Source organism: Scleropages formosus, chromosome 11 (assembly GCF_900964775.1).
Source record: "Scleropages formosus chromosome 11, fSclFor1.1, whole genome shotgun sequence".
Taxonomy (NCBI): domain Eukaryota; kingdom Metazoa; phylum Chordata; class Actinopteri; order Osteoglossiformes; family Osteoglossidae; genus Scleropages; species Scleropages formosus.
The window spans coordinates 28,413,354-28,436,851 of NC_041816.1; the positions used below are offsets into that span (position 1 = coordinate 28,413,354).

At 39.3% G+C, this 23,498-nt stretch overlaps 2 protein-coding genes across 2 annotated transcripts; both read right to left on the reverse strand.

The window, feature by feature from the left end:
• Positions 1–7,672: 7,672 nt before the first annotated feature.
• LOC114911873 (zinc-binding protein A33-like) lies at positions 7,673–21,693 on the reverse strand. The gene is made up of 4 exons (XM_029256097.1): positions 21,672–21,693; positions 20,027–20,053; positions 19,750–19,776; positions 7,673–8,220 (listed from the first exon to the last, which is right to left on the reverse strand). The coding sequence occupies exons 1-4, from the start codon at positions 21,691–21,693 to the stop codon at positions 7,673–7,675; spliced, it is 624 nt and encodes a 207-aa protein (XP_029111930.1).
• On the reverse strand, positions 18,354–19,161 carry LOC114911889 (zinc-binding protein A33-like). Its single transcript, XM_029256334.1, has 2 exons — positions 19,122–19,161; positions 18,354–18,901 (listed from the first exon to the last, which is right to left on the reverse strand). Exons 1-2 carry the CDS (start codon positions 19,159–19,161, stop codon positions 18,354–18,356), a joined length of 588 nt encoding a protein of 195 aa, XP_029112167.1.
• Positions 21,694–23,498: the final 1,805 nt, after the last annotated feature.

Sequence of the window (23,498 nt, forward strand, 5' to 3'; positions counted from 1 at the left end):
TAATTATGTTGTCATGTAAGGAAATTCATATCATGCTATTGGACTGACAGAAGTAATGATCAGTGGTCCTGAGTTTGTACCATCGTTATTTAGAAAAGGGCAGAAGTACAGATAGGGTTTCTCAGTGATTTATACCCAGTGAAAGTGTAGAGATGAGACTTGTCCTCCACACTGTAAAAGGAGACCTGATCCTCCTCATAGTCCACATACACCCCCACCTTCTGGGGCTTCACACTCAGGTTGATGGACACAGAGGAATCAGCAAGAGCCTTATACTCTTTCCATTCCTCAGCCAGATAGTCCAGTAACCATTATTGGGACTCAATATAGGTTTTCCCTTCCTGTTGATGGACTCTCTGGCCACTCCTAAATCCCACTCAGTTTTGTCCCCAACCTGCACCTCCCAGTAATGTCTCCCTGAAGAAAACCCCTCTTTTCCCAGGACACTGACAACAGGATTAAACCTCTCTGGGTTGTCAGGGAGATCCTGCTTTGTGTCTCCATCTCTCACTTGTTTCCTGTCCTCAGACAGGATGAGACTGTGATGTGCTGTATCAACTGGAGAAAGAGAATAAAAACAGAAACAATCCTTAATCTCACAGAAACACTGCTTCTACTTCCCAGCACTAAGCTGATTATTATTGGCTTTATTAGACTGTTCTTGTGGTCAAACAAGGTAACCTCTTCTGGAGTTTTTCTATGTGTTTCACCTAAAAAGAATAATTTCCTATAAGGCTAACATTAAAATGAGAGTTTGATGCTGAATTCCTCTACGTGACATTATGTGATAAAATAACCAGTCTACCAGTCTTGTAGAATCCCTCATCTTTACTGTGTATCGTTAACATGAATACTTTATTATTCCACTTCAGACATGAAAAAAGTGTGTTTTGATGGAAGGTAGTCAGAGAATGAATGAGTGTTATTATGAGGGTTGTTTGAATGACCACACACACACACACATTTTCAGAACCGCTTGTCCCTTACGGGGTCACGGGGAACCGGAGCCTACCCGGCAACACAGGGCGTAAGGCCAGAGGGGGAAGGGGACACACCCAGGACGGGACGCCAGTCCGCCACAAGGCACCCCAAGCGGGACTCGAACCCCAGACCCACCGGAGAGTAGGACTGCGGTCCAACCCACTGCGCCACCGCACCCCCTTATGTGTTTGAATGACCATTTATCTAAAATTATGTTTCAGATAAATGGTTTGTTTCCTATCCTAGAGGTGCATTGTGTGAAGTCAGCTCTGGGAAAGAGGGCAAAGCTCAGGCTGAGACGTCAGCTTACATTATAACATTCCTACATAATCTTGGTAAAGGAATTGTTAAAAAAACGAACATTTAATGTAAGATTGCAATTACATCCACAATGTTGAATGTTGTACAGGCTGACATTTGAGTGGTAGTCTGATCTTATATTACTTCATCTGACATTATTTGATCAAAATTCCACTGATTTTTACTGCTTTGGTCATATCAAAGATTTCAGCATAAAATGAACTTGGTTCCATTATATGTAACTATCCTTTAAAATTTGCCGAAAAATGTTTTAAAAAATGCACATTAAATTCAACAATAATAATGAAACATGTTTAATAGGAATGCTGTTGACCACCATAAACAGTGATGACAGTGTATTACACTCGTACCTGCAGCTTTACGAACCCAGTTTCACACTGAAAGAGGAGAAAACACAGATTATGGTACTGAGAGTAACAAAGAGGACAAGATGGACTCATACAGTGACATTTGAGTGAAGAAAAACAACTGTACAGCAAATGAAGTTTTCCATTTACTACTTAAAGTTTGTGATACATGACATGGACAATAAATAGTACCTTTACTAGCATATAATACACACACACACATTTTCTGAACTATTAAAAAACATTTTACTTCCTCAAGATTTAGGAAAACAGTCTTACCTGCATTAGGGAAAATGTCTTCTTTTCCTGAAGAAAAAAAATTAAAAAACAAAAACATGTAGTTATTGACAAATCATCCTGCGTAATAAGCAACAAGTGGACTGATCTCAACATTATCATGAAAAGATCACTTCTACCAAAAACCTTTTATAATTCCCTGAGATGCAGCTGAAACGGTTTGTTTTTTCTTTCTTTCTTTCTTTCTTTCTTTCTTTCTTTCTTGCTTTCTTTCTATGTTCTAAATGTTGGTCAGAGAATGTATTTAAAAAGGCCGTTACTAAAGATCTTTCTGGAATTTTTTGCTTTGGTACAGCTGTGGGTACTTTCATCCATTTTTTTTGTTTTAAATGGCAATAATTGTGTTTCCCCAGTGAAACGAGCCATTTATCAACACTGATTTCACACTTGAAATATTTTACCAAGACGTTTTTAATTCACTTTGGATAATACATGTGTATTGAACATGAAAGAAAGACAAAAATTTAAAACATTACAAAATGTATACCTAATTTACCAAAATGTACCTACTCTATGTTTATACAGTATATACCTACAGCAAAAAAATGAAACACTCTGTTTACATTCAAACAGCCTTGATGAAAAAGAAACTTACCTGAAGTCTCTGACAGAACTCCTTTGGCGAAAATCAACAAATCATATAAAATTGAAAACACATAATAACAAAACTGTACTAATAATTGATTTTCATACAATTTATTTTTGTCCTGATTACAAATTGGTTTCATTTTGTAGCTTTTTTTCATTTACATTTACATGTACATTTATTCGCTTAGCAGACGCTTTCTCTAAAGCGACTTACAATGGATATTATGTAGTATTACCAGCCCAGACACCTTATTCACCGCACTGACTTACACTGTTAGATACAAGATAGATATTTTTTTTTAAGTTTATTCAATTTGTTTAAACTCTGAAAATGGGGGAGTTTTACAAGCTCTGGAATTTGTTTTGCATTCTGGACGCTGAAAAGACAAATTATTCCTAACTTCATGGGCATCTTTATATTCACATTAATTTTATCTGACTTCATGTTTGCTGTATTTAATATTACTTACCGATCGTCTGCAGCTCCTTCTGCAGCTGAGCACTCCGTTGAACTAAAACCCAAAAACAACACAACTGTGAATTTTTTTGAGTCCCATTGTCCAGAATAAATTAATGACAGAAAAATGTAAATTAAAATGTATAACATCTGTTTTTGCCGGATACTGTATAAATACTCTGATCATGAGCAATGTGTCCTACGGGCCAAAAAGTACTTGTAACTTGTTCCAGACCATAAGTCAGTTTCCAAGTCAGTTTCCAGTAAGTAAGTTTCCAAACTATTAAAAGGAACATCAGTACAAAACTGAGTGCTGCACTTATTTACTGTATTTTTATTTGCTCTAAAAAATCAGCTGGTCCTCTGAGATTTTTCTGAAGGTTTCTTGGCTTACTAGAGCAGGAAAAATCATGTTCCACAAACAGAGACTGAAAGTCCTTTTGCTCCTTATTGTCAAAAGGCTCAAATTTGGATTTTATTTCTGGCAAATCAGAATTATTTCAATTGATATGAGGTGAGTTCAAATTGCCTTTGTATACGATTTTCAATGTGAATGTTTCAGTAAAAATTACAACATCCATGGTAACAGCATTGTCTTCATTTCAATCAACAATAGCTCACATTTCAGTCAGGATTTGCAAACTTCCAATGTCTGCTGTTGCTTACACAGGAAAACCGAAGGCATTAATTGTAACGATTGATGTAACGAATCGTGACTGATGCATATTCATGATGAATTTATCATAATCTGAGATTCTCATTAACTGGGGATCTATTCTGTATTTGTTAGCATGTCCTGTTCATTCCAGTGTGTTACACCTCTCAGTGGATTTATAGTGGATTTATAGTGTTCAAGTACTTGTAAGCCACACAATTACTGCAGTTTTACCGTAAATACAAAGATATTGTCTATATACTATTCCACTGTAAGTGGAAAAATTCAGGCATCTCTGGGCATTAATGCTGTGTCAAAGGCAAAACCTAGACTGTTCTGCAACAGTTACAGTATAAACTTTGCAATCAATGGCATTACTTTAAAAAACACTAACTTATTGTACCTTGTGTTCTTACTCTAGAGGATTTTGGAGTTGGATAGCAGTGCAACTCATTTTGAGTACCATTATATTGATGAAGCTGGCTTCTATCTTAACAAAAAAAGGAGAAGAGAGAGAAATGTGATTGCCCATCGTGCCACAGTCAATGTCCTTGGACAGCAGGGAGGCAACATCACCATGCCTGCCGCAATTTCAACTACTGGTGTTGTGGTGCACAATGCTGTCTTGGGGTCATTCAACACCGAAAGGATACAAATTTTTTTGAACTCCCTCAATGAAATCCTCTTCCCGCAAGTTTACCAGAAGCAAATGGATCGAGATTTTGTAATTGTTTGGGACAATGTGCCATTCCACCATTCGGCACTGGAGCGGGAATGGTTTGAGCATCACTCACATTTCAGGTGGTGTTACTTCCACCATATTCTCCTTTCCTGAATTCAACTGAGGCAAAAAGCAAACGCTCCCTTAATAAATATATGGTTGACTCAAGACTCAAACAAAAGTTCATACTCAGTCTGTGGTATTATCTGAATAAACTGGGGATGAAGTCTTACATAGGGCTGTATGACCACCCCGATAACTCTATGCCTTCCAATGATATCTCTTACATGTACATTATGTATTTCTGTTTTCTAAGTATATTGATTCTGTTTCAGCATATACATATGTACCCCAGTCCTGTTCTGTTGCTCCAAAAAAAAAATTACACTCCTGACTGACAATTAGACCAACTTGGCTATGCAAAGCAGAAGCCAAACATTAACACTGTCCAGAAGCACCCTGACTTAACTGGGCTTGGTCTCATCTGAGATGGACAGGAACACAGTGGAATCGTGTTTTGTGCTCCAACGTGTCAGCATTTCAAATAGTTTTTAGAAAAAACAGCAGCCCTTTTGTTTGGGCCAAAGCAGAAGCGGATCATCCGAGCTGTTTTCAGTATCAGCTCCAAAAGCCAGTGTCTGTCATGGTATGGGAGTGTGTCAGTGCCCATGGTGTGGTTGCGTAAGCAGAGGGTGTAAGTACTAGACTGGCCGGCCTGCAGTCCTGACCTGTGTTTGACTGAGAACGTGTGGCTCATTACGAAGCGCAAAATACGGCAACAAAGGCCCCGTACAATTGTACAGCTGAACAGCTGTTTTATACATGAATTGGGGGAAATTTTTCTTGCTAAACTTAACCAACTGGTGTCTTCAATGTCTTCAAATGCTTAAAAAGTGTTATTAAAAGACATGGTGATGTTAGATAGTGGTAAACATCTGACTGTCTCAACTTTTTTGGAACATGTTGCAGGCATCAATTTCAGAATAAATGTAAATCTTCAAAAACAATGCAATTGTTGAAGTAAAACATGAAAGTATCTTGTCTTTATGATGTTTTTGTTTGAGTGCAAGTCAAAGTAAATTTACAAATCACTCCTTTTGTTTGTATAAGCATTTTCCCTACTGTCCCAGCTTTTTAGAAATTGGGGTTGTACATAAACGTACAAACTTTTGAGTCCAACAATTCTAAGCAGAACATTGTTTACTAACAATAAAAATATGAAAGCACTGATGAACTGACTTTTCTTAAATCATTCATTGTGGTAGTTAAATCACATGAAAACATGACATGGAAAGTGCCCTCAAAAAGCGATGCCAATATGATTAAGGTGCAGACTGTCTTGACCTCAGGGGAAAACACCCCAGAGGACCACAAGGGAAGGTAATCAGTAAATCCCAGACACCTGACAAACACCTGCACCTAATTAAAACACTTGATAAAGGAAGGAGACCTACCTACAGTGTTTGTAGAATCCCATTGAGAAACTTTGTCTCATATGATGCTCCTTGCCCTTCATAGCATAACCATGATCTTCATGTCAAACCAATGACCCTTTGAATTTCAACCCTCATGTTGAAACTGTCAGCACAACCCTTTGGAGTCTGATCCTTCTCTCCTCCGTTTTAAACAGTTGTGCGAAAGGTCTCTGCACTCGCATTCTGAGAATTAACTCATTTGAAACACGACACAGACAAGATGTGCCATAATAACCACATCCTGCAGCAGTAACAGCTTCTCTCTTGAATGTTACAGCTGCTGCTACTGGGACTTCAGTTAAAGCTGATTTCAGGAATTCTCTTGTCAAACAAACTTTTGTGTGTTTATGGTCATTTTCAGGAAACATGTACATTAAACCCTGAGCGTTGGAATGTCAGGTTCTTAGTGTCAGCTGAGTTTGTTTTCAAGTGGCATAAATGGTGGTTGGTGAATTAACACATATGGAAATCGTCATGCCCCCAGGAACGAGCGAAGCACCTATGGTTAATTGAATTACTGGGATATAAGGAGCTCTGAGTCCACATCATGATGCGGATTCTCACTAATACCTTTGTGGTTTTACAATATCAGCGTCTTTGCCCTGCTTGTTCCCGGTTTCTGACTCTCGCCGGTTCTCCCTGACTACTGACATTCGTATTGCCTGTATTGTGACGTTTGTGCCTTGCAAGATCTTCGCCTGTCCCTGACTTTGTTTGCGTCCATTCCTACGAACCTCGCTGAAAGATTAGAACCAACTCGCTATTGGGTCCACTACCTACCTGTCTCTAGCCTGCTTGTGTCAAACATGACAGAAATATAAAAATCACTGGAATTGTTCTCACCAAAGTGAATAAGAAACTTATGAATAATGGGTAAATTGTGATGCAGTTACTCGTGTGATGTACACTGGTTCATATGGTATAATGTGACAAATTGACAGTACTTTAGAAACCATGTCTGCATCCAAATCTCTCCGTGTCACGACAGGCCAATAGAACCAGGACGGAAAGACCCAAGTGCGGAGTCGTTCGTCCGGAGTCAGAGGATCAGGCAAGTTCTCGGTATCGGGGACAGGCGGAGGGTCGGTCGATCGGCGGTCGGGGTCAGAGCGGGTATCCATGGGCGAGGTCAGGAGACGAAGCGAAGAGTCGGTCGAACGGCGATCGGAGTTGAAATGAAGATCCGTGGACGTGGTCAAGAAACAAAGCTAGGGGTCAAAACTGGAGAACGTGAGCTGAGAACTGGAGATGCATGTGAGCGAGGAGTCACAAGAAGGGCGGTTGTCCCTGACGAGATTCCGTAAAGGTATGGGAACTGAGGAGGGTCTTTTAAAGGGTGAGCGGTTAATCAGGTGCTGCAGCAGAGTCAGGTGTTGTTGGTTGAGTTGTGGGCGTGGATGTGACATTCCTGTTGATGTAATGTACACTTTATATATTTTGGATACAGGAACTGTACTTTTTTAAAATTCATAACCATTCCTTAAAATCCTCTGGAGGCTTTTACACTTTAGATGAAGAAAATAATGAAGATATGTTTTATTTCACTGTCTTTGAAGGACTGCAGTATTCATTGTGTTCCTCTTTCTTTGTGATCATTTTTAAACAGTTTAATACAAGGTTATTTCTCTCTATTGTTGGATGAAGCTGAATAATTGCATTGGTAAAATAGGAAAAGTTTTATTTGGAGAATACAATTATACTTTTACAATCATAATGATACAAATTTTGAAATAACCAAACCAGAAACTAGACAGAATTATAAACACATTGAAGAAATGTATATATCATGCTTTTATTCTAAAATTATGTTGTCATGTAAGGAAATTCAAATCATGCGGTTGGACTGACAGAAGTGATGATCAGTGGTGCTGAGTTTCTACCCTTGCTACTGAGAGAAGGACTGAAGAATGGATAGAGTTTCTCAGTGAATTTATATCCAGTGAAAGTGTAGATATGATGCTTGTCCTCCACACTGTAAAAGGAGACCTGACCCTCCTCATAGTCCACATACACCCCCACCTTCTGGGGCTTCACACTCATGTGGAGGAAAGGAATGGGGTTAGTGAGAGCATCGTACTCATTTCCATTCCTCAGCCAGATAGTCCAGTAACCATTATTAGGACTCAATGTTATTCCTCCCTTCCTGTTGATGGACTCTCTGGCCACTCCTAAATCCCACTCAGTCTTGTCCCCAACCTGCACCTCCCAGTAATGTCTCCCTGAAGAAAACCCCTCTTTCCCCAAGACATTGACAACAAGATTAAACCTCTCTGGGTTGTCAGGGAGATCCTGCTTTGTGTCTCCATCTCTCACTTGTTTCCTGTCCTTAGACAGGACAAGCCAGGGGTTTGCTGTATCAGGATCCAGAGTCACATCAGCTGGAGAAAAAGAATAAAAACACAAGCCACCCTGAATCTTACATAGAATCTGTTTCTACTTCTCTGTACTATACTGCTTATTATGGGATTTTGGTTAATGTTCTATTTAATGAATACTGATGTGAGCTTTATTCTATTTTATGTATCATATAAACAATAAAATGAGTGATATTACAGTCAAAGTTTGATGTTAAATTACCGTATGTCACATTATTTGATAAAAATCTACCAGTCTTGTACAATTCTTCATTTTCATTGTGTATCATTAACATTTTATCATTCTACTCCAGACATGAAAACACTGTGGTGTGATTGAGGGTAGGTAGAGAATGAATGTTTACAAATATATGAAAGTTCTGCCTGTTCTGTAAAATTCATTAAAATTAACTGTTTCCTTGCCCACAGTCACAATGTGGAGTCAACTCTTGGACAGAGGGAAAAGCTTAGCCTGAGCTGATAACTTACATCAGGACATTCCTACATCCACACACACTGACTGAAACCGCTTGTCCCGAGCAGGGTCAAGGTGAACCGGAGCTTAACCAGGCAACACAGGGCACAAGGCTGGAGGGGGAGAGGACACACCCAGGACGGGATGCCAGTCCATTGCAAGGCACTACAAGCAGGACTGGAACCCCAGAGCCACCAGAGAGCAGAACCAGGCCAATCCCACTGCACCACCACAGCCCCTTAATAAGTGTATATTAAAAATGAAATCTCACTGATTTTTTCCACTGGTCCTACCAAAAACTGGTCCTTTCTTATCAATGAGTTGGGACATCAGATGTAAATATCACACACACACACACACATTTTCAGAACCGCTTGTCCCATACGGGGTCACGGGGAACCGGAGCCTACCCGGGAACACAGGGGCGTAAGGCCGGAGGGGGAGGGGACACACCCAGGACGGGACGCCAGTCCGTCGCAAGGCACCCCAAGCGGGACTTGAACCCCAGACCCACCGGACAGCAGGACTGTGGTCCAACCCACTGCGCCACCGCACCCCCATGTAAATATCATTGAAATGAAATTTTGAAAATGAAAAATCCACATGAATATTTAACTATAAACATTTAGTTTCTGTTTAACAGGAATGTGGTTGACCAACATAAACACTGATGAGTTTATTAAACTCGTACCTGCAGCTTTACGAAGCCACTTCCACGCTGAAAGAGGAGAAAACACAGGTTAAAGATACTGTCCTGACAGAAACAAAGAGCATAGGATGGACTGGAGCACATCATAGAATAATGTTTGGGGGGGTAGGGGGACAGATGTGTACAGACCACAGTCTGGGAGTTTTATGATGATGTTTGTGTTATGTTTACTCATGTTTGTGACATATGACATTTACAGAACATACTACTGCATTAAGGAACATTTTACCTCCTGAAGATTCAGTAAAACAGTGTTACCTGCGTTCGGGACAATGCCTTTTTTTCCTGAAGAATAAAAATCAATAACATGTACTTCATCACAACAAGGAACACCTGCGGCGTCTCACAGCACAGGTGCATAAAAGGAGAGCATAGAGCCCAAGCTGATGCGGAACTTTGTTCAGCATTTGTACTAGCTCATGATGCCTTCCTAGAGTCCTCGTCTTGTGTCTTTACATCTTCCTGGTTTTCATCGACTCCTTGCCTGTTTACCGGACTACGACTGTCGGACTCTCCCTTCGGACTACGTTAGCACATCGGCGACCATTTGCCTGTTTCCCCGACCATGTCTTTCGGATTTCCCTCTGAGATGCCTTCCTGTGCTCCGCACTTGGGTCCGGCGCTTCCGCTCCGGGAGGACACCGTGAAAATTTGAAACTAGCTGTAACTCTTTCCTTCAGTTGTTCTCCAGGTACTTTCATATACATTTTTCCTGGTTCGGAAATGTTTATGTTTCAAAGTGCAATAATTATGTTTCACCAGCAGAATTAGCTGTTCATCAATTCTAATTTCACATGGTAAATGTTTACAATGTTTTGTAGTTTCCACTAGATACTGTATGTGGATTGTACATGACCTAAAACGATAAAATAATCTTTACACAAAAAGTATACCAATATGTACCAATGTTGATACAGTAGATAATTACAGCACAAAAGAGTAGACATGAATTTTGTTTATATTCCAGGAGGTTTGATAAAAAGGAGCTTACTTGAAGCTTCTGACAGATCCCTTTTGGCTAAAATCAACAAATTACAAAAATTTTAAAATACACAATAACAAAACAAGAGTAATAGTGTCATATTCATACAATTAATATGTTTTTACTGCAAATAAGTTTAATCTTGTATCTCCAAAAATAGGGGAATTTTACAACTTCCGTGATTTGTTTGTTTTGCATTCTGGACACTAAAAAGACAAATTAAACACAGTTTCATGGGCATATGAATATTCACATCATTTATATTTAACTTCACGTTTGCTGTGCTCTTCAATATTACTTACCAAAAGTCTGCAGCTCCTTCAGATCATTCTGTAGGTGAGCATTCTGCTGAACTAAAACCCAAAAAAACACACACACACTTTCAGAACCGCTTGTCCCATACGGGGTCACGAGGAACCAGAGCCAACCCGGTAACACAGGGCGCAAGACCGGAGGGGGAAGGGGACACACCCAGGACGGGATGGCAGTCCGCCGCAAGGCACCCCAAGCTGGACTCGACCCCCAGACCCACCAGAGAGCAGGACCTGGTCCAACCCACTGCGCCACTGCGCCACCGCGCCCCTCGTGATTTTCCAGTAATGAAGTAAAAATTAAACTTGTTAGAGACGGTATGGTTCCTAGTGGAGACTGATACTCACTAAGTTTAGAGACTTCATTATTTTTCTCATCCAGTTCCTTCTGCTTCATTTCCAGCTGCTTGTTTTTGTCTTCCAGGAATCTCTGTCGTTCCTGCTCAGTACTGCTCTCCAACTGCTGCCTCTTTTGTTCCAGTTTGTTGTGTGATTCTGCTCCCAACATTATGTCAGATTGAGAACATAAAAACAAACAAATATAAAAAGTGTAAAACATAATTTTATGTTTACATTTCCATTTATTTCCTTCAAGTTCTAGTTTAGTTTTCGTTCTGCTGTTAAAAGACATTCATTATTCACTGTGATAATTGGCAAAGGATCCTGTCTTGTTTAAATCACATGTAAAATCATTTATCCCATAAACAGAATAAAAGAAAACAGTAATGCTTGTCCAGAACGTCCCCTTGTAGTTATGTCATTAAAAGGGGGATGAATTGAATCCAGCTAAGTGATGGATGAGAGCAATTCAGATAAAGATTTTTATAATACAGATTAATATTACAGAAATGAAAAGACATTCTACCAGAAACAACTATAACATGGGAAGTCACGTTAGTCGACAACAGAAGCAGGTCTTATAGACGTACCTTGAAGCTCTTTTAATGTTTTCACATGTATTGATCTCTGCCAAACTAAGAAAGGATGATAATTATATGTCTGTCAACAGTACATTACAGCTCTGTTCTGCTAATAGACCAACATTAACACTTACAGTAGAAGCCCAGTCCAGCGATGAGAATCAGCAGGGTGACAATCCAGAGACAGAGGAAAATCACTGATGATCTTCTGGAATGAAAGGCTCTCCCAGCATGACTCTGAATCACTGACAGGTGAATAAATGCAGGAATTATTAGAGATGAGTAGTGAACCCTAAAACAGCACGTACTGGTTTTTTAATTTTTTTAAATTTTTTTATTTTGTGCTATTAGCTTCGTACACTCTCCCCCAGAAAGTAAGAAAACGACATAGTTTTTTTTTCCTGAAGGTTTGTGCCCTAATGCGATTATTGACGATGGATGGATGGACATTTTAGCTTAGTTGTAATTTAGCTCAAACTTTAAAAAATGAATATGTTTGTAAAATGTTTTATTTGTTTATTTGATAGTTTTCTTTTTTCTTTTTTCTTTATCCTTGCTTTATCCAAGATTTTTTAAGAATCTAATCTTGGCCAAGTTGAGTCTAGGCTGGTCTGTATTATTGTCCTTTCACTCATTTACTAAGTTTACCAAGTGTCTTACCAGTAAAAGACATTTCATTTACAATCAAATGCAGTTATAAATGTAATCCCAGTCTGTTGTCTTATTGTGCTTTGGTAGTATTTCTGTTACTGTCCCAAACATATGCCTCCCAAAACTTCTCTTTCGCTCTCTCTCTCTCACACACACACACACACACTTTCCGAACCGCTTACCCCATACAGGGTCGCAGGGAACCGGAGCGTAACCCGGCAACACAGGGCGTAAGGCTGGAGGGGGAGGGGACACACCCGGGACAGGACGCCCATCCGTCACCAGGCACCCCAAGCAGGATTCAAACCCCAGACCCACCGGGCAGCAAGACCCAGGCCAACCCACCGCACCCCCCTCCCAAAACTTCAGTGGATTCCAAATATCACTTTGTCTACATGTGTAAATATCATGTAACTTCAGAGTTCTTCACTTTCTCAATTTCCAGCTAAATTTTCATCTTAGCACAGTTTAAATGGTTTTCCTAATTAGTGTTTAATAAAAAATACTTACCTCCCACAGGCTGAGTGCAGAGCCCTCCAGCTGGACTCCATTCCTTTTCTGTCCCAGACACAATAGTGTACTTTCCTGAACGTTCTGTTATTGACTTCAGTACCACATTCGTTTGGATATTTTCCATCTCCTGTGGAGCAGAGGTAAAAATGTTATATAATCAATAGATGTGACTGCATGTTAAGGTTTAACATTTATAAATAATTCCCTTGTTTGGCAGACACAGATTAGGATACAATTTACATACTGTCAAGAAGTTTCTACTCTGAGGACCTGAAGAAACCAATATGTGACAAATGGAAGAGTCTATATATACATGGTTATTTTCATAACTTTCTTCACTTCCATTAATTAATTTCCTTTTTTTTCCTGTTTTTGACCAAGAGCCGCTTAGTGTCAAAGCTTCACATGTACATTGTCCCGTGCACATTATGGTGCTGTCAGCATTCCGTTGATGCTCAATATTGAAACTGAAATTTTCTATTACTATGTCATTTTGTAAAATACTTGACATGGGTCACAGAAGCCACTCAGAAATGTTCCTTTAGGAAGAAAAAAACAAAGCAAATCCAAAGCAAGCATTTTCTGGGTTTCCTTGGCCAACAGAGTTCACTATAGTGTTATTACAAGTTGTTTAAAATGATCATTTATACTTACAGCTCACGTTGAAATCTATGGAATTTGCTCTTGAAAAGAAAGCAGAGACCAGGCTTTGGTGCTGGATGCAGCCTGTTGGTTCAAGTCATGTAATATGTATCAATTACCACTACTGTCATTTAGCTGTAATAAGTGCAGCCTCTTCAGTTTAGCTTCATTAACCACCAACTTGAAGTTTACAGCACAGAGTCATGTACTTTGTATCCTTCAGACTTGTTATTGTTGGTTTTGTGACATTTAGATTGTGCTTTTTTACTAATTATCACACCCCCAAGAAGAGGAACTGATTGTGAAACCAAGCACCACAAGACACCCCTGCACTTTTTTCACATCAGTACATAGATACAGGGAGCACCACCACGAAGACACACCCCAGAATCTCTTCAGAGAGCCCTCCCAACACTTACCACATCACTCATACTGGCTGCCATCTTTACATTCATTTATTTAGCGACTGCCAATAAACTGTATGTAGTGCTATGAGCCCACACACCTTATTCACCAAGGTACCTTAGACTGTTAGATACATTACTTACAATGGGTCAGTCATCCATACATCAGAGAAAGATGCTCTCTCAGTCATTCACACACTATGGGTGAACCTGAACAGCATGTCTTTGGACCGTGGGAGGAAACCAGAGCACCTGGAAGAAACCCATGCAGGGAGAACATGCGAACTCCAGACAGACCGAGCGGGGATCGAACCCACATCCTCTCACACCACCCAGCTGCTGTGAGACAGCAGCACTACTGTCTTAATTGTTGTGTTTCCTCAGTAAACACGCTGAGAGTGATTCCTGTTAACTGGCATGGAGCCTCTTTAATATCAGTGCTGGTTTTTTACGACACGTGTTCCAGTAACTATCCTTTAAATCTATCTCCGTACCCCTTAGAGATCCTTCATATACCTACTATACACTACTTCCATCTACAGGCAATAGCAGGAACAACAGCTGATCACCACATTGATAGACTGGGATCCAGCAGTCCTCCTGGCCTCCCTCTCCTTCTTTTCATTACGTTTCTGGTACCCACATTTAAGTTTTTTTATTCCCCGACATTTTCAATCACTCAGCCGCTTGTTCTTCCACTGTAGCTTCACTTCTAACTTAAACTGTTCTCAGATGAGCCTCGACTCTGGTGAAGTTCACTAGCTGGGGTGGGACTTACAATTTTATTGGCTCCCTCCGCTGTTTGTCACTGACTGAGCCGAACTAATTAATAACCATCAGACCAAACTATTTTTAGGGAGGGGAGAGGAGATTGTTGGAGAAATTCTTTCACAAAATTGCATGTTTTGTGGTTTTCATTAAACTCTCAGGCATACAAGCTGAAACTGTAATAAATATACTACAATTATTCAAAGAGTAGGGGCCTATATAGTGTAACTACTTGATTTTGAGGGGCCCCCTGGACAGTGGGGGCCACTATAATTGTCACCACCTTTCACCCCACAGGCGACAGCCCTGCTTCTAAACCACATTTTTAATCATGGTTAACAGTGGAACCGGTTACTCTCAACATCCCTACTTAGCAAAGAATCGCAGTCCAGTGAAGAAGGTGACCAGGGTGATCATCCACAGAGAGAGGAAAGTCTGAGGCAATGCTCTGGGTTCCAAACACTCTCCCAAAGGAGTGAAGAAGTACTGCAGGGAAGGACATGAATTTTCTTTAGCAAAATATGAACACTTAAAACAAAATGGGATTTTTTTTCATTTTTATCCATTTCAGCTTCTATGACTTTGTATGTTCTGGTTTCTTCCCATAGTCCAAAGGCATATTTTTCAGGTGAACAGGTGACTTAACTATCCTTACTGTGCATATGTGTGTCTATTACCCTTATTGAGCTGGTTCCCCGTGTACCAGGGTGTGTGTCGCCACACAATATTTGCTTCCACCATAGACTCCTGAGTAGCAAATTGATTAACGAAAACTGATTTTTTGTTAATTTGTTGTAATTTTTAACAGCTGGTAACCATTGTAAAGTGGTTCAGAGTTTTAAGTCATATACAGTACTTTTCTTCTTATTATTAAATAATGGTGACACGATGGCATAGCGAGTAGCACTGATGTCTCACAGCACCTGGGTGGTGTGAGAGGATGTGAGTTCAGTCCCTGCTCAGCCTGCGTGGAGTTTATATGTTCCCTCCGTGTTTGTGTGGGTTTTCTCCGGGTGCTCCGGTCTCCTCCCACACTCCATAGACGGGCTGTTCAGGTTCCCCCATAGCGTGTGAGTGACAGAGTGTGTTTGTGATCCACTGATGTAGGGATGAGTGGCCCAGTGTGAGTAGTGTATCTAGCAGTATAAGTCACCGCGGTGAATAAGGTGTGTGGGCTGATAACCCTACATAGAGTTTGTTGGAAGTCACTTTGGAGAAAAGCATCTGCTAAATAAATAAATGCAAATGTATCATTGTGCATTGTATTTGCATTGGAGGTCCGTCGCTGCTTTTGTGGTGTTTCAGGTAAGTGTAGTTGTTTTGCTACCGCTTTTTTCCTGTCATGTAGCTGTGCGCATTGATAGACACAATCGGTTGACCATGCGCCCAACATGTCGACCATCAAAGTCTTATACGGCAAGCGAGCCGTGCAACTTCGCCACCACTGGAGACCTGGGCGCTCTCGCTGCTACAGTAACCTAGTCTATCCTCACCTGTCACTCCCTCCATCTTGCTTTAATTTCTCCACGGGACTCTGGAACTGCCTCTCATTCTTCTGTACTCATTGTCACTTTTTGCCACAACTTAAAATCTCTCTCACCTGTCTGCCTTGCCTCTGCCACGCTGTCTGCTCTCCCTTATGCTGCACAATTCTTGGATCTATCAACAGATGATGCCACTGACATTTCCTCTCTGCCCTATCGTCCTCCCTTGACTCTCTCTCTCCACTGTCTTCTAGACCAGCACGCCCCATTGCTACCCCATGGTTGTCTGATACGTTACGAGCTAAGAGGACCAAACTGCGGGCTGCAGAGTGAAGATGGAGTAAATCCAAGACTCCATCGGACCTGGATGCCTGCCAGTCATTCTTAGCTGCTTTTCACTCTGCTTATATAAAAAAATTAAAAATCAGTAGGAGGTTATCAGGATTCATATATCCTTTGTTTTATGCACATACTTACATTTATTCACTTAGCAGATGCTTTTGTCCAAAGCAACAGGTACTATCTAGTGTTACTAGCCCACACACCTTATTCACCAAGGTGACTACATTACTAGATACACTACCTACAAGGGGTTACTCATCCATGCATCAGTGAAACACACTCACAAACACACACACTACAGGGGAACCCAAACAGCATGTCTTTGGACTATGGGAGGAAACCCACACAGACACGGGGAAAACACACAAACTCCACACAGACTGAGCAGGGATTGAACCCACATTCTCTCGCACCACCCAGGTGCTATGAGACAGCAGCACTACTCACTGTGCCACTGTGCCACCATGCCCCCCATACTTGCGCAATGAACATCGGTGCATCAAGTGAAAGGTAACAGATTAGGTTTACTTGAGAGTTACATGTCTGCAGCCATGTTTCTTTCTCTTAATGTAAAAAAGCATCTGCTAAATGAATAAATGTAAATGTATTAATAGTCCACATCTGGCTGAATAACCACCTTTCTACAGAAGATGGGTTTAAAAGTCTATTGATTAGAAATGTTCAAACTCGGACATAAAGTGCATGGGTGACTCAGACATGGAACACAAGATACACACGTGGTATGAGAAACAGTGTTGGTGAATGAAGTGAATATAAAGAAGCGTGATGTAGATTTGGCGGTACACAGGCCCTGGACAGGATCACAAAGGACTGGAATAAACACGACAGGAGCTCAAGACTGAAACAGAAACATGTTGGAACAGTAACTTGAGAAACATATCAGTGAACAAGAATCATTGGAAAATCGCAGGGAAAGCAGTGAAGAGTTAATCAAACTTCCAACCAATGTCAATGACTGCTTATCCTGAGTGGGGTTGCGGCGAGCTAGAGTCTATCCCAGAAACACAGGGTGCCAGGCTAAAGGGGGAGGGAAAAGACCCTGGAGGGGACACAGGTCCATCATAGGGCACCCCAAACAGGACTCAAATCCTGGACCCACCACACAACAGGCACCAGCCAAACCCCCTCATGGAGCCCCATCAACCCTTGAAAACAGGTGTATTGGCTCAGTTTCTTGGATATAGAGTGGTGCCTTTGGTGGACATTGAGAATTTTACTCCCTGGGATTGTAACAACATGAATGATTTTGTTTTAAGATGAATTAAATGTGACATTGTTTACAAACATCATTACTAACTGAGCTCTCACAGTTCAATAGCATTTTCTCCTCCCTCAAGCTGGATGAAGAGTGTTCCTGCTGTTCCTTGTCAATTTTCTCATCCAAACACAGTAGTGTAGTTTCCTGAATTGTCTGTCAGTCACTTCAGTTTTCCATTTTCTCTTTGGTTGAAATATTTGTAAATAAGAAAAAATTTCTTAGAAGATACCGTACATCCATATGTCAACCAACGCTCATCACGTGAGTAGGCACACCTTATTAGGAGCAGCCATGAAAAAAATTTGGGAAAACTACCGGCTGTACAATTGCCTCATTTGGATAGAGGAACTGCATAATTCATAATCGTTACTTAAAATCCTCTGGAGGTTTTTAGATTTAGGTGCAGAACATATAGAAGATATAATTTATTCTACTGTCTTTGAAGGACTGCAGTGTTCATTGTGTTCCTTTGTGATTGTTCTTGGATGAAGCTGAATTATTGCATTGGTAATATAGAAAGGGTTTTATTTGAACAACACAATTATACTTTTACAATTTTAATTATACAACTTTTAAAATAACCCAAACAGTAATCAGCCTGAATTATAAACACAATGAAGAATTTTTTAAATAATGTGTTTAATCTATAATTATGTTGTCATGTATGGAAAGTCATATCATACTGTTGGACTGACAGAAGTGATGATCAGTGGTCTTGAGTTTGTACCGTTGTTATTGAGAAAAGGGCTGAAGAATGGATAGAGTTTCTCAGTGAATTTATATCCAGTGAAAGTGTAGATATGAGATCTGGTCTCCACACTGTAAAAGGAGACCTGACCCTCCTCATAGTCCACATACACCCCCACCTCCTGGGGCTTCACACTCAGGTTGAGGGACATAGAGGGATCAGCATGAGTCTTATACTCATTTCCATTCCTCAGCCAGATGGTCCAAAGACCATTATTAGGACTCAATGAAATGTCTTCCTTCCTGACAATGGACTCTCTGGCCACTCCTAAAGTCCAGTCAGTCTTGTCCCCAACCTGCACCTCCCAGTAATGTCTCCTTGAAGAAAACCGCTCTTTTCCCAAGACAATGACAGCTCGATAAAATCTCCCTGGGTTGTCAGGGAGATCCTGCTTTGTGTCTCCATGTCGCACTTGTTTCCTGTCCTCAGACAGGACAAGTTGAGGATGTGCTGTATCAGGGTCCAGAGTTACATCAGCTGGAGAAAAAGAATAAAAACACAAACCACCCTGAACCTTACAGAGAATCTGTTTCTGTTTCCCTGTACTATGTCGCTTATTATGGGATTTTAGTCAATGTTTTTTTGATGCCTACTGATGTGAATTTTATTGTGTTTTATGTATCATCTAAATAGAATGGATAACATTACAAAGACACTTTGATTTTATAGCATGTGACATTATTTCATAAAAATTTACCTTGTGGAAAAGGTAAATCTTGTCTTGTGGAATCCCTCATCTTTACTGTGTATCATTAACATTTTTTCATTCTACTTCAGACATGAAAACACTGTGGTGTGATGGAGGGTAGGTAGAGAATGAATGTTAGCAAACATAAAAATTCTACCTGTTCTGTTCAATTAATTAAAATTAAAAGTTTCCTTGCCCACAGTTACAGTGTCAGCAATCAACTCTGGGACAGAGGAAAAAGCTCAGCCTGAGAAGATTGCTCACAGCAGAGATTTATTTTTTGGAAAAAAATAACGTAGAATTCCTATTGCATGCACATTGTACCATCATGAAAAGCAATTTCCATCAGAAATATGGAAATGAACATGTAATTTCCTTTAGTTTTTAGAGGAATTGCTCAATTTCTTTTAGCTGTATATGTACAAAATATCTGTCTACTTTTAGATTTCAGACTAAACAGCTAATCATAAGCATATATTAAAATTGAAATTCCACTGACTTAACAAATATTGCTCCTATCCTATCAATGAGTTGAGACATCAAATGTAAATATCATTAAAATGAAAAATCCGCATGAATATTTAACTATAAAAATTTAGTTTCTGTTTAAAAGGAATGTGGTTGACCAAACTTGTACCTGCAGCTTTACGAAGCCACTTCCACACTGAAAGAGGAGAAAACACAGGTTAAAGCCACAATCCTGACAGTAACAAAGAGCACATGATGGACTGGAGCACATCATAGAATAATATTCGGAGGGGGTGGTTGGGCAATTGTGTATAGACCACAGTTTGGGAGTTTTATGATGATGTTTGTGTTATGTTTACTCATGTTTGTGACATATGACATTTACAGAACATACTACTGCATTAAGGAACATTTTACCTCCTGAAGATTCAGTAAAACAGTTTTACCTGCATTAGGGACAATGCCTTCTTTTCCTGAAGAATAAAAATCAATAACACATCATTCTGTAAAATAAATAAATAACCAGTGGACTGATCTCAGTGTTTCATAAATGTTCACTTTAGCGAAAACCTTTTTTTCTTCTCCTGTAACTACAGACATTCTAGTTGTTCCTTTACATTTTGGCTACAGAATGAAATCGAAACTGGCTATAACTCAATATATTTCTTTCACTCTTTCCTTCAGCGGTTCTAAAAGTACTTTCATATACATGTTTCTTTTTCGGAAATGTTTTTGTTTGAAAGTGCAATAATTATGTTTCACCAGTGAAATCGGCTGTTTATCAATTCTAATTTCACACTACAAATGTTGGCAATGTTTCGTAATTTCCACTAGATAATGTATGTGCATTATACATGTCATAAAACCATACAATAAAATAAATTTTTATAGAAAATGTACACTAAATTTGCCAAAATGTACCAATATTTATACAGCAGATAATTACAGCACAAAACAATGGACTTTAATTTTGTTTATATTCCAGGAGGTTTGATGAAAAGGAACTTACTTGATGTCTCTGACAGAACTCCTTTGGCTAAAATCAACAAATTACAAAAATTTAAAAATGCATAACAAGACAAGAGAAATAGTTTAACATTGATACAGTTCATTTCTGATCTTATTGCAAATAGGTTTAATTTTGTTTTTTTTTTTTTTTTTAAAAAAAAAACCTTTGTTTTAATTCCAAAAATGAGGGCATTTTCTTCTGTGATTTATTTGTTATACATTCTGGTCAATAACAAAACAAATTATACCCACTTTTATGGGCCTGTTAATATTCAGTCAGTTACACTGGACTTCATGTTTCCTCTGCTCTTCAATATTACTTACCAAAAGTCTGCAGCTCTTCCAGATCATTCTGCAGGTGAGCATTCTGTTAAGCTAAAACCCAATAAAACACAGAGAAGTGTATCTTTTTTGAGCACCATTGCTCAGATTAAATTAATTAAATAGAAATTCATTTTAAAACGTGTTGTTCCAGGACAGTGTATAAATACTGTGATAACAAACAATGTGTCTTACAGGACCTCTTTATAAAAATGAGCCAAAAGTTTCTGTCATATTGTTATCTGTTTGGTTTGTAGAGTTTAATGTTCACTGTACAAATGCACAGACAATTTGCATCACTTTTGCCAACTTACCAAGGTTGAAATTATCAGTGTTTTTCTCATTCAGTTTTTCCTGCAATCCTATATTAAAGATATCAATGTAACTTAGTTCAGTCTTTGTGCCCTAATCTTTTTCATGTTTTGGTCTTGAAATAGACAACAAGAAAGATGTACTTTGTGACAACATCAGAAATATCTTCAGGAACCAGAATCAGAGGATATGTGTACATACATCAACACTGCCTCTTGGACACCTGTCTTTTTATACAGGTGCCCACATATTAATGCTTGACTGTTTTATTTGCTTGTGTCCAGTCAAATAGTCACAGGTCTCAAGGTTTAAATCTGAGAAGCATGATATTCTCCAGGAGCAATATGTTTACTTGTGTACAGGAGATGCTACTTTGACATTTACATGTACATTTACATTTACATTTTTTCCTTCAGTGGACGCTTTTCTCCAACTCCCTCACTGTTGTACCTGGTCCGCAGGGGAAGGTCATCTTTTCCACAGCTTCCCCGAGTGCAAGCTGCCCTGCTCTGATGTGGTGCTGGCTGGTCTGGCATCGGCAAGCGATGGCTTGAGGAAAGACGCAACTATGTCAACCTGTGCTGGAGAACGAATTAAAGATAAATTACTGGGTGAATAAAAGGAGAAATGAGAAAAATAATAAAAATGAGGTCAATACATTTAATCAGTTATGTAAAAAATAAAAAATCAGCTCTGCTCTTCTAGAGCCAGCTGTTTTATTTTAACATTTACTTGTCTGTTAAATTAGTTTAGATATACAATTTTCACTTTGCAGTGACGTTTAAAAACATTAATGAGTTTTGAAATAATGTTAATCCTATAGTGGGTTTTCAACAGCCAGTCCTATCCAGACAGGGACAAATATGCTTGTCATCAGTCTTGACATTAGGTAAACATAGAAGCTTATTAGAAGCAAGGCATGTAAAGAGTTTTTCAGTGAAATTAAATATGGAATCAGAAAGTTAGGCCAACAAAACAATCTTTTGATCCTGGGAACATCGAGTTTTGCACAACAATGCAACAAAATAAGTTTATTATTGCTTAATTTTAAAAGTGCTTTGATTTCAGTTCTCTTAGGACAGTTTCAGTTGATAATTCCTGTCTTGCTGCTGCATCTGTAGCAGGATGGATTTAACTTGATCAGCTTGCAATGCACTGCGTTTGAATTGCATCACAGGAATTTTTGTTTTGCAAGCAACTTCAAGGAAGTTTATTTATAACAAAGTGAGAATTAAACTTCTGGGTTGCGTTGTGTTATATTACTAACAGTTTAATTTTCTTTCTTTTGTTCATTTGTAGAGATATACAGATGTCACAAGGTTAATGAGCTATGTGCCTGCACACAAGAAAAAACATTTCACCGCTTCATTTTTTGTTGGTTTAAATGCTCATTGATATTGCAGTCAGTATTGCTAATTTATATGATGCTGTAAGTGTGTGTCTGGCTGTGACTGTGAACGTCCACTAACCCTAACACTGATGTCTGCAGAATAAAATCCATCAACTGTGTGACTGTTGTGGAAGAAAATTCTCCGCACAGAACTAATAAGCCGCAGGAGCTCTTTTGACCTGTACACAGAATATTCAGACACGCAAGATTTTTCACGACAACATCAGCCAATGGGAGAACCCTGAACAACTTGGGTGTCTTCGCGATCAGTCCCTGCAACCTTCTTTTATTTGCAAAGCTCATGCATAATTCATTTCAGGGCATAAAACTGGCGTATGAGTAACTTTCCATTTCTTGGTCCTCAGAACTTTCTTCTTTATCAGTTTTTGCTCTTTGCGTACAAAGCAGAGGCAGCAAACACCTCGCTTCTCGTTAACCCCATTTTATTAACCCCATATTATCATTTTCTATCATATTTTACCCATATAGGCACCACCTCGCTCTGCATGTGTTCAGTCACTTCTGGGTGTCAGAACAAGCTTGTTTGTTAGTACTTTTCTACTTAGTTAAGTCACAACGCATTCCAAGCATACATTTCAATTTTAAAGCATGTGTAATCATCGTGTAATCATCAAGGCATATGTTCAGATCATGTTTAGACCTAATTTAACACCACACACTATTTTGTGTGATCCTGGTTATGTATCTTTGTGCCCAAGGAGCACAGAGCAGCACAGAGTGTGTGCAGTAAGTACAAAGTATGCTAACAGTAAGATGTATAATGATTGACTGTATTAAGAAACTATGCATTTAATATAATATTATTTTAATTTATTTGCATAAATATAATTGGCTTAGTAAGTATTTGGTATTCCAGCATGTAATTC